Below are 13,599 nucleotides of genomic sequence, written 5' to 3'. Positions count from 1 at the left end.
GATTCCTTAGGCAGCATCTTCCAAGCCCTAAACCACTACTGTCTAGAAAGACAAGAGCATCAGAGATCTAGGAACACCACCACCTGGACGCTCCTCTCCAAGTCACTCAACATCCTGACTTGGAAATATATTGCTGCTCCTTCGCTGTCTCTGGGTCAAAATCTTGGAATTCCCTCCCTAACAGCACTATGGGTGCACCTACACCTCAGGACCGTTCAAGAAGGCAGAGAACTGCTACCTCCCGAAGGGCAACTAGCAATAAATGCTGGACGAGCAGGTGACACTTGCAGCCTGTAAATGAATTAAAAAAAACATGAAAACAGAAAGAACATGTTCACACATTGAGCCTGTTTCACCGAAAAAAGTAAGTGACCGCCATTTGCTGATTAATTCCTCAGGGAGATGCCTTGACCAAACTAGGTCAAGCTGTCCGGTATAAATTTCAAACAATGCTTGGCAGTTAACAGTCAGTCACCATCACCTGGTACAGAGGAAGACTTACAATGAAACATAGGGCAGCACGGTAGCATTGTGGATAGCATAATCGCTTAACAGCTCCAAGGTCCCAGGTTCGATTCCGGCTTGGGTCACTGTCTGTGCGGAGTCTGCACATCCTCCCCGTGTGTGCGTGGGTTTCCTCCGGGTGCTCTGGTTTCCTCCTACAGTCCAAAGATGTGCAGGTTAGGTGGATTGGCCATGATAAATTGCCCTCAGTGTCCAAAATTGCCCTTGGTGTTGGGTTGGGTTACTGGGTTATAGGGTGAAGGTGTTAGCCTTCAGTAGGGTGCTCTTTCCCGGAGCCGGTGCAGACTCGATGGGCCGAATAGCCTCCTTCTGCACTGTAAATTCTATGAACATAGCGCTGTCGTGTGGAGCCCTGACCAATAGGATGGCCCCAAACTGTGGTGTCTGTGTATGCCCCCAAAAGTGTACGCCGCCTTTGCCACAAAGCCATCAGCAAGGTGAGGAGGAGATGCTGACCAACAGCTACTGAGAGGTGCAGCGGGGCAACTCTCTACCTCCAGGCCTGTGAGGAGGACGGGCAGGCAACCAACCAAAAAGAACAAGGATCACTAGGCCAGATAGCCAGTAGTAGCAGACAGCCAGGAGCACAACCGGTCATCGAGGCTCGAGGCCCAGCCACCTGAGCTGAGATGTGAGCAGAGAAGCAATTGGGAGATGCGATAAAGGCCAGGCAAGCAAGCACCAGGGAACAGCGGCCAGTGGGAACGGGTCGGCTCGACCAGGGACCAGCCAGGCAGGGCTGAGAGTGAGAGGGTTGGCACGGCTGGGCAGTAACTGGACCAGGCAGCAAGAGAGAGAGAGAAAGTGCAGTGGCCTGGCCAGACAGCACCAATGGTCGCCGAGGCTGGAGGCCCAGCCAAGAGAACGAGAGCCGAGAGGTGAGCAGAGAAGCAATTAGGGGGTGTGATAAAGGCCAGACAAGCGATGATGTCTTGCCTTGGGAAATAGGTAGGCAGCAGGGCTGAGAGTGAGGGGGCTGGGCTGGGCATCAACCCGACCGGGCAGCGAGGGTGAGATTTTGGGTTTCGTGCCTTACATTGTGTGAACTGAGTGTTGACATCATTTGGGGTGGGGCTTAACATCATTATAGCTCGGGATTAATGTCATTGGCGATCGGGCTTGAGGTAATTAGCGGTGGGCCTCCATGGTCCCAGAGGTCGGGGTGGGGATGTGACATGGGACCTCTATAAAGAGGGAGAGCGCGGGGCCCCAAAAGTGTAAATCCGCATCTGACCTGGTGAATTTTCCATGACAATGCCTCGACTAATCACTTACCAACCAATCAGCACTCACTTTCCATAAGGACTTGTTTCCCCCTTATACTGGTATTCTTGCGAACTGCCCTGATGATGATGAATGCAGGACGAAAAACTTCGACATGTCTCTTTTCAGCAGTACTCAAGTTCTGTACTACCTAACGACCAAACTTTTAACGAGAAAGATTGAGTGAGTGTTTAAAAATGATAAAACCAATCCCAGTAGAAACTGGCCAAATGCCACTTGAACCTGTTGCCAACTGAGGTTGAAATGCACCCACTGTAAAGAGGCACAAGTCTCAGGAATATATTTAAGTAGAGTCTTCAGGATGACATACACACACTATTGGTTTGTGGGTCACCTACGAGGACCAAGAACATTATTTCGGATTGCCGGATGAGGCGATGAACTTTGTCAAGGACAGGAGACTGGCAGCTGATTGAGGACACTGAACGTGGGGGCAAGTAATTCTGTGCCTGTGCTGCTAAATTTATTTTCTTTTTGAGCTGTGTATGTAGTGTTTTTGTGCCAATTGTTTGGGAAGTTGCTCAGTTTTCTGTGCAGGTTAACTTTGTTTTTGTGGGGGGATGGTGGATGGTATTTTCTTCAATGTTGGGGATTGTGATGTTTTGCATATGTATGTTTGAGCGGGAGGGAGGGAGAACATTAGGGGGTAGGATGCTTGGCACCATGGGCGGGGGGGGGCTAGCTGGGCGGGCTAGCTCACAGAAGCACAGTGGAGGGCGAGCAGGTGACTAGTTTGAAATGAAATGAAAATCGCTTATTGTCACAAGTAGGCTTCAAATGAAGTTATTGTGTAAATCCCCTAGTCGTCACATTCCGGCGCCTGTTCGGGGAGGCTGGTACGAGAAGCTGCAGATTGAGTTTGGTCTGCTACCCACAGGAAAGGTGGTGGGGCAGTTGAGGGGGGGGGGGATATATAAGTATGGTGAGAAGGTCAGTAGGATGTTATTACACCAGCTAAGGAAGAGGGAGGCAGCCAGGGAGATGGGAAGAATGAAGGACAGAGGGGGAAACACGGTCTTGGACCCAGCAGGGGTGAATGGGGTGTTTAAGGAGTTTTACAGTCGGCTGTATGAGTCGGAACCCCCATTTGGGATGGAGGGGATGAGGCAGTTTTTGGAATGGTTGGAATTTCCGAAGGTGGAGGAAGGGTTAGTGGAGGGGTTGGGAGCCCCGATCGGGATTGTGGGAGTAGTAGAGGGATTGGAGGCCATGCAGTCGGGCAAGGCCCCGGGACCAGACGGCTACCCAGGTGAATTCTACAAGACGTTCTCTGGGATACTGGGCCTGCTGCTGGTGAGGACATTTAATGAGGCTAGGGAGCGAGGTGTCCTTCCCCCAACAATGTTGCAGGCTTCGATATCTGATCCTGAAGCGGGAGAAGGACCCAGAGCAATGTGGGTCAATGCAAATGTCGATGCCAAATTGCTGCACAAAATTTTGGCCTCAAAAGATAGAGGACTGTGTTTCGGAGGTGATCGGGGAAGACCAGACAGGGTTTGTTAAAGGCAGGCAGGTAACGGCCAACATTAGAAGGCTCCTAAATATGATCATGATGCTCTCCGAGGGGAGGGAGGCGGAGGTAGTGGCTGCTATGGACGCAGAAAAGGCCTTTGACCAGGTGGAATTGAATTATCTGTGGGAGGTTCTGGGACAGTTTGGGTTTGGGCAGGGGTTTATTGACTGGGTTCAGTTGCTATACCAGTTATCGGTGGCGGATGTGCGGATGAATCATCTGAGATTGGACTACTTTAAATTGCACTGAGGGACAAGGCAAGGATGTCCTCTCTCCCCACTTCTGTTTGTCTTGGCCATAGAGCCATTGCCTATGGTGCTGAGAGCATCAAAGAACTGGAAGGGGATAGTCTGAGGGGGGATGGAACACAGGGTCTCATTGTATGCAGACGACCTACGCCTATACATTTCTGACCCGTTAGGGGGGGAATGGGGGAGATTATGCGGATCTTAGGGGAATTTGGCCGGTTCTCGGGGTATTAATTGAATATGGGTAAAAGTGAGGGGGGGGGACTGGTGCTGTTGAACTTTAGTAATTACGACTGGGCGGCAAATTTAGCCATGATCCGGGGGGGGGTTTGGTGTGGGAGCCAGTAGAGTCAACATCATGTAAGGGCACAAGTTTGGGACATTGGTAACGGATCCTCTGCCATTCTCGCCGGCCCGGTACTCCACAAGCCCGGTGGTAGTGGCGGCGGCCCTTAGAGTCTGGGGGCAGTGGCGGAAATATATGGGAGTGGAGGGAACGTTGGTGTGGGCTCCAATTTGTGGCAACCACCGGTTTGTCCAGGGAGGCTGGATGGGGGGTTTCGGAGATGGCAGAGAGCAGGGATTGAGAGGCTGGAGGAATCCATTTATTGATGGGAGCTTTCCACGTTTAGAGGATTTCGAGGAGTTTGAATTGCTGGGAGGGAATGAGTTTCGATATCTGCAGATAAGGGATTTTGTGCCACGCAGGATGCGACTTTTCCGCTCTTATCGCCAAAAGGGATACTGGACAAGATAGTTTCTAAAATGAGGGTGGGGGAAGGGATGGTTTTGGATAACTATAAAGAACTCATGGAGTGGGTGGAAACCCAGATAGGTAAGCTAAAGCGTAAATGGGAAGGTGAGCTGGGAGGGGAGGTAGAGGCGGGTCTGTGGGAGGATGCTCTGAGCAGAGCCAACACGTCCTCATCATGTGCCAGGCTCAGCCTGATACAATTCAAGGTGGTTCACCGGTCACACATTGACTGGCCTGGATGAGCAAATTTTTTGGGATAGAGGACAAGTGTGTGAGGTGTGTGGGAGGGCCAGCAAACCATGTCGATATATTTTGGGCATGCCCGAAGCTTAGGGGATACTGGCTGGGATTTGCGGATGTCATGTCCGCAGTACTAAAAACAAGGGTGGTGCTGAGTCCAAAGGTGGCGATCTTTGGAGTGTCGGAAGGCCCAGGAGGCGAGAGAGACTGATGTTTTGGCTTTTGCCTCCTTCATAGCCCGAAGACAAATCTTATTAGCGTGGAGAGACTCGAAGCCCCCAAAATCAGGGATTTGGGTTCGTAACATGGCTGGGTTTCTCAGACTTTACTTAACTGTCAACAGATTCGATGGGGGGGGGTTAGGGGGTATGGGGGAGTTAGCTGTTTTGTGTTTAGAATAGGGATATGTTACGCACTGAACTATGTGTACATTTGTATTGTTTATTGTTATAAAATCATAAATGCCTTAATAAAATTAAAAAAGATACCCTGGAGATTTGTGAACACTGAAAGCAGATCCTGCTCTCACGACTCGTACAACCTGAGGCACTCCAGCTGCCACAGATCTTTGGAGGGAGTTTGGCTCCTTGATGACATAGGGCAGTGTTCTTCAAACTTTTTTTCCGCGGACCCATTTTTACCAACCAGCCAACCTTCGGGACCCAACCCGGCCGACCTTCGCGACCCACGCCAGCCGACCTTCGCGACCCACCATTTTCTCTTACCTTGTTTGCTGCTGACAAAAATTGAGGAAATGATTTTGGGTTCCTTTGGCCCTTGTACACGCTCCTCCAATGGAACCTGTTGGATAAAGGAGAAGCCTTCCCGTGTCGGAAAGTATGGAGTCTCCATCTGTCCAAAGTTCTGAATTTTTTTCCTGTAAAATTTTATCAAATAAACCCCCCTGAACTTGTAAACAAAAAAAATCAAATGAGTGAAAAAAATGAAAACCCCCGCCCCGAACTTGTAAAAAAAATGAAATGAATAAAATAAATGAATAAAAACCACTACAGAACTTGTAAAACAAAAAGCTGCAACCGTTTTTTACAAAATAGCGGCCGCACTGAGGGTGCCCGATGATCGGCGCGCATTCGTAATGCGTCCAAATTTTTTTTCATGTTCGCGGAATGCGCATGCACGCCGATGATCATATGCACAATGCGGCTGAATTTTTTTTTTAACATGTTCGCGGCCGCTTTTTAGCCGGCGGGCGATATGAAAAGCCGGCTGCTGCGTGGGGATTTGCGCGATCGGGAGCGCCGCGGACAACGGCTCCGCGACCCTCCCGACACCCGCTTGTGACCCACCCACGGGTTGCGCCACCGACTTTGAATAACACTGATATAGGGTACCCCAGAAGGCATGGACAATGACCACTGACAATTGCTCAGAGTGCATCTGAGGAGTGTTACATTGCTGCACATTCGCCACAAGGTCCATAATCAAGTAAATCATTGGCTGTCTGAAGATGCACCTTCGATGTTTGGACCGGTCAGGCAAGGCTCTTCAGTGGTCACCGCAGAGGGTCTCCAACATCATCATTATCCCTACACAACCGTGCACTGCCAGGATGGGATGATTTCCCTGAGGGCGGCATTGAGGAGTGAGACATCTCCTCAAATGAGGAGGCTGAGGAAGGGGATGACTTTGAAGAGGCTGAAGATTCAGACGAGCTACCCAGCGTGCCTGTGACAACCTCCATAGCCGCAAGGTTCCAGGAAGAATAAAGCTGTGATTAGTTTCCACAATCAAGACTCTCTTCAGCCTTCAATGCAGGAGATGCCACAATACCATTGCTCTCAGCAGGAACACCCCAGGAGAAAGCAGAAATCTCACAAAGATCACAGAAGCAGCTATAGTCACCTCTGCCATAACAATGGGATCATCCTTGGAATGCACTGTAGCCGTTGCAACATGTTGCCACTGTGCAATGTGGATTGCACTCCATCAACACATATCTGGAAATAGTTCCAGTTTAGAAGGATGAGGGAGGATTTTATTGAAACTTACAGGATACTGAAACAGTTCCACATTTAAAAAAATAATAATTTAAGGGATGCAGGCTTCTCTGGCTTGGCGAGTATTTATTGCCCATCCTGAATTGTCCTTGAGAAGATGGTGGTGAGCTGCCTTCTTGAACCCCTGCAGTTAGGAGGGAGAACCAGAATTTTGACCCAGCTATATTTCCAAGTCAGAATGGTGAGTGGCTTGCAGGGGAATTTTCAGGTGCTGGTGTTCCTATGTATCTTCTGCCCTTGTCCTTCTAGATAGTAGCAGTCCTGGGTTTGGAACATGCTGTCTAAGGAGCCTTGGTGAGTTCCTGCAGTGCGTCTTGTAGATGGTATGCACTGCTGCTACTGTGCAGTGGTGGTGGAGGGAGTGAATATTTGTGGATGGGGTGCCAATCAAGTGGGCAGCCTTGTCCTGGATGGTGTCAAGCTTCTTGAGTGTTGTTGAAGCTGCACTTATCCAGACAAGGGGAGTGTATTCCATCATACTTCTCAATTGCACCTTGTAGATAGTGGACAGAGGAGTCAAGAGGCGAGTCACTCGCCACAGGATTCACAGCCTCTGACCTGCTGTTGTAGCCACACTATTTCAATGGCTGGCCCAGTTCAGTTTCTCACTAATGTTAACCGCCAGGATGTTGATAGTGAGCGATTCAGCTATGGTAATGCCATTGAATGTCAAGGGGCAATGGTTCGATACTCCCTTGTTGGAGATGGTCATTGCCTTGCAAGTGTAAATGTTACTTGACACTTGTGAACCCAAATCTGGATCGTGTCCATGTCTTCCTGAATTTGGACATGGACTGCTTCAGTATCTAGAGTGTCTATGGTGCTGAACATTGTGCACTCATCAGCGAACATCCCCACTACTGCCCTCATGATGGAAGGAAGATCTTTGATGAAGTAGCTGAAGATGGTTGTGCCAAGGGCACTACCCTGAGGAATTCCTGCAGTGATATCCTGGAGCAGAATACAGTCCTTTCCAGCACAGCATCACTATGTTTGTGGCCACGTCAGTATGACACCAACTTAGTTATATAACCCAAACCATAAAGAAAATCTGAAATAGTTTAGCTTGAATGCCTCAAGAAGGAGCAGCATCCGAAGACCTTCATGCCTCCCATCGCCAGTTCTGATGGATGCATTATGACGAAGTATCACCCTGCTGTTGACTCCCAACAGCGCCTCACACACCGGGACATTGATGTGATCTGCAACTCCTTATCACGCACCCAAAGGTGTGTTTGAATTGTCCTTACAGGGAGTTCCTCACCAGGACAATGAGTTCTTTGTTTACTAACACTCAGGAACCTGCAGTTGTTTGAGACCTGCCAAATTTATGTCCCGGATGAACTTTTCATGATGAAACATGGTCCAGTCAGTATTGACGCATCAGCCAATGACAACATCTTTCCTCATAGACCTACTGAAGCCTTGGAAAATGTGCAGAGCATTTCTATCAGCGAACTCTCACAATTGTCTAGCTCATAAAGGCCTGTCCTTCCCATATAGCCCAAATCAACGATTTGGCACTATGATTGAATGAATTCTATATAGAGTTGTATGCTGTGCCTTTACACAATGATAATGTAAAACACTGCTAATGAGCTACCCTGGCAGTGAGACAGCTACATCAAGATGACATTGCATGCTCAAACCCCTCTTATAGACATTTGAAATATTCCTGAGTGAGTCTTACTTCCCTAGTTCAGTGTGATGCATGGGGAGGATGAGGACTAAGCTTGGAAGAACATTCAGCTTTAAATGCGGAAACAATAGCAAGCTGAAGGGAGGCATGGAAGCCTGAGATGTCCAATGTTTGACACTACATTTTCCAAATACTCACTCACATAAAGTAAATACCGTTGCAAACTCCCCATTGGGGAAATGTTAGTAGCAACAACTAATTTTGCCATCCACAATAAGAGATCAATGTAACAGCAGCAGGATAATCAAAAGGCTTGATGAGTGATCCTTCCAAACCTAAATGATGTCCACTTTGCTTCGAGGAGTTTCCTGTATGGGTTTCTGCTGCACACCTTCCATTCCCTCTCCCTCATTGGCCATCCAGACATGCCCTAATATTCCATCCCGTCATCTGGAGGAGGCGTGCGGGAATCCTCCCTTTCTCCATTGAGGAGTAGGCATGGAGGGTGTTGCATGCAGCAGTGCCATGCAATAAAAGGTTATGTCAGTTCACAGACTTCCAGGTCGCCTGTGTTTTCTGCAGCCCTAAGGAGTTTGTGTTCCACATTTTTGTTCAGTGTGAGAGGCTGCAGCCCCTTTTACAATATCTGAAGGCTCTACTCCTCAATTTTTGCTTGCACTTCAGCCCCATCTTTGACCAGCTTTGGATCTTTAAAAGTCTAATGATGTCCATGAAACCATTTTTGATTGTTGTAAAAACCCATCTGGTTTACTAATGGCCTTTGGGAAAGAAAATCTGCTTTTGTTACCTGGTTGGCCAACATGTGAGTGCAGCATGATGGTTGATTCTTAAATGCCCTCTGAAATGGCCTGGCAAGTCGCTCAGTTCAAGGCCAATTGGGGGTGGTAATAAGTGCTGGCCTTGCCAGTGACACCCACATCCAATGAACAATAATTTTAAATAAAGCTATTTTGTGTGCATTCAATTTTAAAATTACACCCATCTCTCTGCTCTTGACAACTTCTGAGGAAAAACTGATGTGATGTCTGTTTTCATGAACCAGCTTATATCATTAATATAGAAACATGTGTACCTCTAAGAAATTGCATTTTTTGGGAGGAACTTTGTATGTTGAAGCTTAGAAATGGCAACCTCCCCTGCTCCCACCCCACCTCGCCTGCTCTTATTCCTGATGATCTTTGGCTCACTAAAGAAAAGTACAATTTTTTTGAAAAATGGACAACAGTTATATTGTTAAACCACAGAAAATGAAATTACAAAATGATACAATCCTTGTACAATATTTTATTTGAAACCATGAAATCTTCCATTGAATATATATTTCTTATATAAAGATATTCTGGTCTTGTCTTTTTCTGAGTGTCTCTTTGCACTGCTATGTGTAGTTCCTTGTGCTGAGATCATTCAAATAAATAAAATGCAGATTAACAATTCACTTTCTTGAAAAGTATTTTCCATGGTGATCTAGAATAGAATGATATTGTCCATTTGTTCTTTCCCAACAGGCTCTTGTCATTCGGAAACTTTTGGAGTATGCTCAGGCGTCCGAATCAAATCTTCAGTATGGGCTGCTCTTAGTGTTGGGCATTTTTTCAGCAGAGTTGATACGTTCGTGGTCATTTGCTTTGACCTGGGCTTTAAACTATCGAACTGGAACTCGACTCCGAGGAGCGTTACTTAATCTGGCCTTTGAAAAAATTCTCAAACTACGAAACACAAAAGATGTGACAGTTGGCGAAGTAAGCATTTCCTTAATGGGTATGTTGCTTGTGAAAAATTCTCTATTCATATTCTTGTATCTATTTGAATGCTCATGTGGCAGAGGAGCATCTGAAGCAGAATTTTGAACAAAGAAATTCACACAATGAAACCATTCCCTCAGAATTATTAGCATTACCATATCCAGGGCAGTCAAGAAAGTCTTGAGCATTATTCAGCTTGAGCATTATTCAGCTTGAGCTGTCCTGTAAAACTTTATTTCAGCACCCTTGTCCTTGATTTTATTTCAAGTTTGGAACCCGAGTCTGCTTAAGGCCCTGATCTCTGCTGCTACCCTGTCCCAAGGCATCATTTCCTATACTGCATAAAATAAAGTAAGAAGTCTTACAACACCAGGTTAAAGTCCAACTGGTTTGTTTCAAACACGAGCGTTCGGAGCGCAGCTCCTTCCACATCATGGCATAAAGTAAAATGAGAAGATAGCTATTGCAGAGATAAAATGAGGACTGAATACGAAAAAGTAAGTTTAAAAGCATAAGTGATATACAGAAAGAAGAGAAAAAAATGAAATTGACAGAAAATAAGAAAGAAACTGTAAGGGTGGGATTTTCCAGCCTCACCTGCTGGCAGGACATTCCAGCCCCACCAAAGTAAATGGACTTTTGGCTGGCTCAACGCATCCGCCACAGTGAGACCCGCTGTACTGGGACCGGAAAATGCTGGCCTAAGAGGGAGAGAAATAAAACTAAGAACTAAAAAGGGGGAGAGAGACAAAATTGAGGGAGAGCAGAATGGGTAATAGTCAGGAGGTACTGAGTGACCTGCTAGGCCATTTCAGAGGGCATGAAAGTAAGAATTGGTATAATTAAAAATGAAGGTGTGGTGAAGAGAAATGAGAGAAAAACAGATTAAGGTTCTTCTTGTGCATCTTGACACTTCCTCATTGGCCACTCTTTGAATCGCCTGCCTTACTGTTTCAGTCTCTGGTTTCGAGGAGAATATCCAAAACAATATTTTCAATCATGCCTTCAAAAGCAAGAAGCAAGAAACTGAAGATACTAGAAATCTGAAACAGAAACCAAAAATGCTGGCTAAACACTCCGGTGATTCAGCATCTGGGTAGAATAAGTTGATATTTCCATACAAAACATTCTAGCTGAATAACATTTAAAAATGAACAGAACAAAAGGAGTGTAGTGTAATGGTTTAATGTTAAATAAGTTAATATATAGGGCTGAATTCTCCGCCGATGGGATGCTCCGTTTTGCTGGCAGCCCGGGGGGTTTCCCGACGGCATGGGGCTGCCCCACAATGGGAAACTCCATTGACCAGCCAGCAGGACGGAGAATCCCACCCATAGTCTATATCATCAGTGATGATAATTTTATATAATAAAAGTCACCATAGTCCGAGATTCCCATAGGCTGCTTTACCTTTGAGGGGGGAGAACTGACTGGTGGTGATTCAACCTGAGGATTACCACACCTCAGGCAAGAGGGGTAATAACCTCAGCTGGTACGGGAATTGAACACGTGCTGCTGGCCTTACTCTGCATCACCAACCATCTGTCTAGCCAAGTGAGCTAACCCCCCGCCCCCATTTTATGTAAAGCCCTGTGCAAAGGCTGCATTGTACATAGTTAGTATAATGTTGATTAAAGGGTAAAATTTACCAAAAGACTTGCCTCCAGCATCATCAGAAAGTCCAGATCATGAACAACCCCCTCTAAGACCCCCAATCTTGACAACAGGAGGCACAAAGAAAACACAAACCGTTGTACACACAATCAAAAGGAATACAAAGATCAAAATACAGGTTCAATGAAAAACAGGAGATGAGTAAATGGCTTTATCATATTTACTTCAGCTATTAGGAGACATGAGAAAATTTAAAAACAATTATCAGTCACAGCCAATAACAGCTGAGATGGTGATGTGGGATTACGAAGAGCAATGGCAGTGAATCATCCCACTTAACTTTCTTATTTCATCACCTCAAGCCACTTTGAAGACCTGGAGCCATTTTAGGCAACATTTTAAGGTGGGGGGCGGGCTGGAGGGATGCCGATTAGGGGAATCATGGGTTCGATCCTGGGCGGATGGATACGAGGTTTCGGAGATGGGATGAGAGGGGGATCAAAGGAATAAAGGACTTGTTTCTTGGAAGATGATTTGCAAGCTTGGAGGAGTGGGGGAGAAGTATGGGTTGGCGCAGGGGGAAGCGTTTAGGTGCCTGCAGATTCGAGATTTTGCAAGGAAGGTTTTCCCAAACTTCCCAATAGCGCCAGCCTCCTCATTGCTGGAGGCAGTGCAGTCAGTGAGCATATTGGAAAGGGGGGCTGTTTTGGCCATCTAGGGGAGGATCCTGGAGGAGGACAGGGTGTCTAGGGAGGGGATTAAGGCAAGGAGGAGCTGGTGAGGGGGGGGGGGGGGGCAATGGAAGAAGGATTATGTTGTGAGGTGCTGCAGAGGGTGAATGCCTCAACCCCGTGTACAAGGTTGGGGCTGATACAGTGAAAGTCATGCATAGGGTGCACCTTACAAAAGCAAAGATGAGCAGGCTGTGGAGAATGTCCTTTGAGGGGGTGGAGGATGCCTGTAAGCGATGTTGGAGGGACACACAAACCACATTCACATGTTTTGGTCCTGCCCGATGCTGGAAAGGTTTTGGCGAGAGATATTAAGCACGATCCCGGGGGTCTTGCATATGGATGTGGAGCCCGGTCCCCTCGAAGCCATTTTTGGGGTGTTGGACCGGCCCAAGTTGCAGAGAGGTGCAGGGGCAGACGTTTTAGCCTTTGCCTTGCTGATCGCTCATGGGCACGTCCTGTTGGGCTGGAGGTTAGTCTCTTTACCCTGTGCCTCAGCGTGGCGGGGCAACCTGCTGGAGGTTTTGAAGGAGAAGTTGGAGCTGAGGGGGATGAACGAGGGGTTCTACAATTCTTGGGGTTTGTTTATTATGCAATTTTGGGAGGATTGGTGTTGAATGTTGAGGGGGGGAGGGAGGAGAGTGGGCGGAGGGGGAGTGCTTTCTTTTCTGTTTGATTTTGTTGGGGTTGATTTGTTTCGTTTTTTTATTTGTATGGCGAAAATGATGAAAATATGGTGAATAAAAAATATTTTAAAATAAATTTAATCACCTCAGGCTTGACTTTTGAAACACTCTTCTAGTTGGCTTCCATTCGACAATTCTTTACAAGCTCATCCAAATCACTTCAGCCCATGTCCTGTGCACTAAGCCCCACAATTCCATCACCTTTTCGTTTTTGAAATTTGAACCTTGCTCCAATGTGAAAATTTCTAAATTCTTGATTTCATTTTTGAATCTTATCATGGCTTCACTACACACTATATTCTTGATTTCTCCTTGCTTCATGTCCTTACACAAACTCAATATTCCTCTAACACCCGACCTGCCATCCCTCACTTCTTTAATTCCTTAATTAATTTGTAAGACCCAATATCTGATCTCCAGGTTCTTCTAAATAGTACATACACATGACAATGCTGGTTGTTTGGTCACTGCAAGCCGGAGTCCGTCCCAATGATCAATCTGCTGACTATTTCCATGCATGACTTCTGAGTCACTGAGCAATTCACTCTAACTCACTGCCTCTTTATATCTTTTTTGTTATGGTC

The 13,599-nt window shown here is 46.8% G+C and overlaps 1 protein-coding gene across 1 annotated transcript in view; it reads left to right on the top strand.

Moving 5' to 3' along the window:
* Nucleotides 1-13,599, top strand: part of LOC119951991 (multidrug resistance-associated protein 5-like) — a 269,580-nt gene that overhangs the window by 74,604 nt on the left and 181,377 nt on the right. Inside the window, exon 6 of the mRNA XM_038775439.1 lies at nucleotides 9,748-9,981. Within this exon, the coding sequence (XP_038631367.1) occupies nucleotides 9,748-9,981 (234 nt within the window). The remainder of the gene's footprint in view (nucleotides 1-9,747; nucleotides 9,982-13,599) is intronic.

Source organism: Scyliorhinus canicula, chromosome 17 (assembly GCF_902713615.1).
Source record: "Scyliorhinus canicula chromosome 17, sScyCan1.1, whole genome shotgun sequence".
Taxonomy (NCBI): Eukaryota; Metazoa; Chordata; class Chondrichthyes; order Carcharhiniformes; family Scyliorhinidae; genus Scyliorhinus; species Scyliorhinus canicula.
The sequence above is the reverse complement of the archived record's forward strand: the minus strand, read 5'-3'. Positions and strand labels throughout refer to the sequence as shown.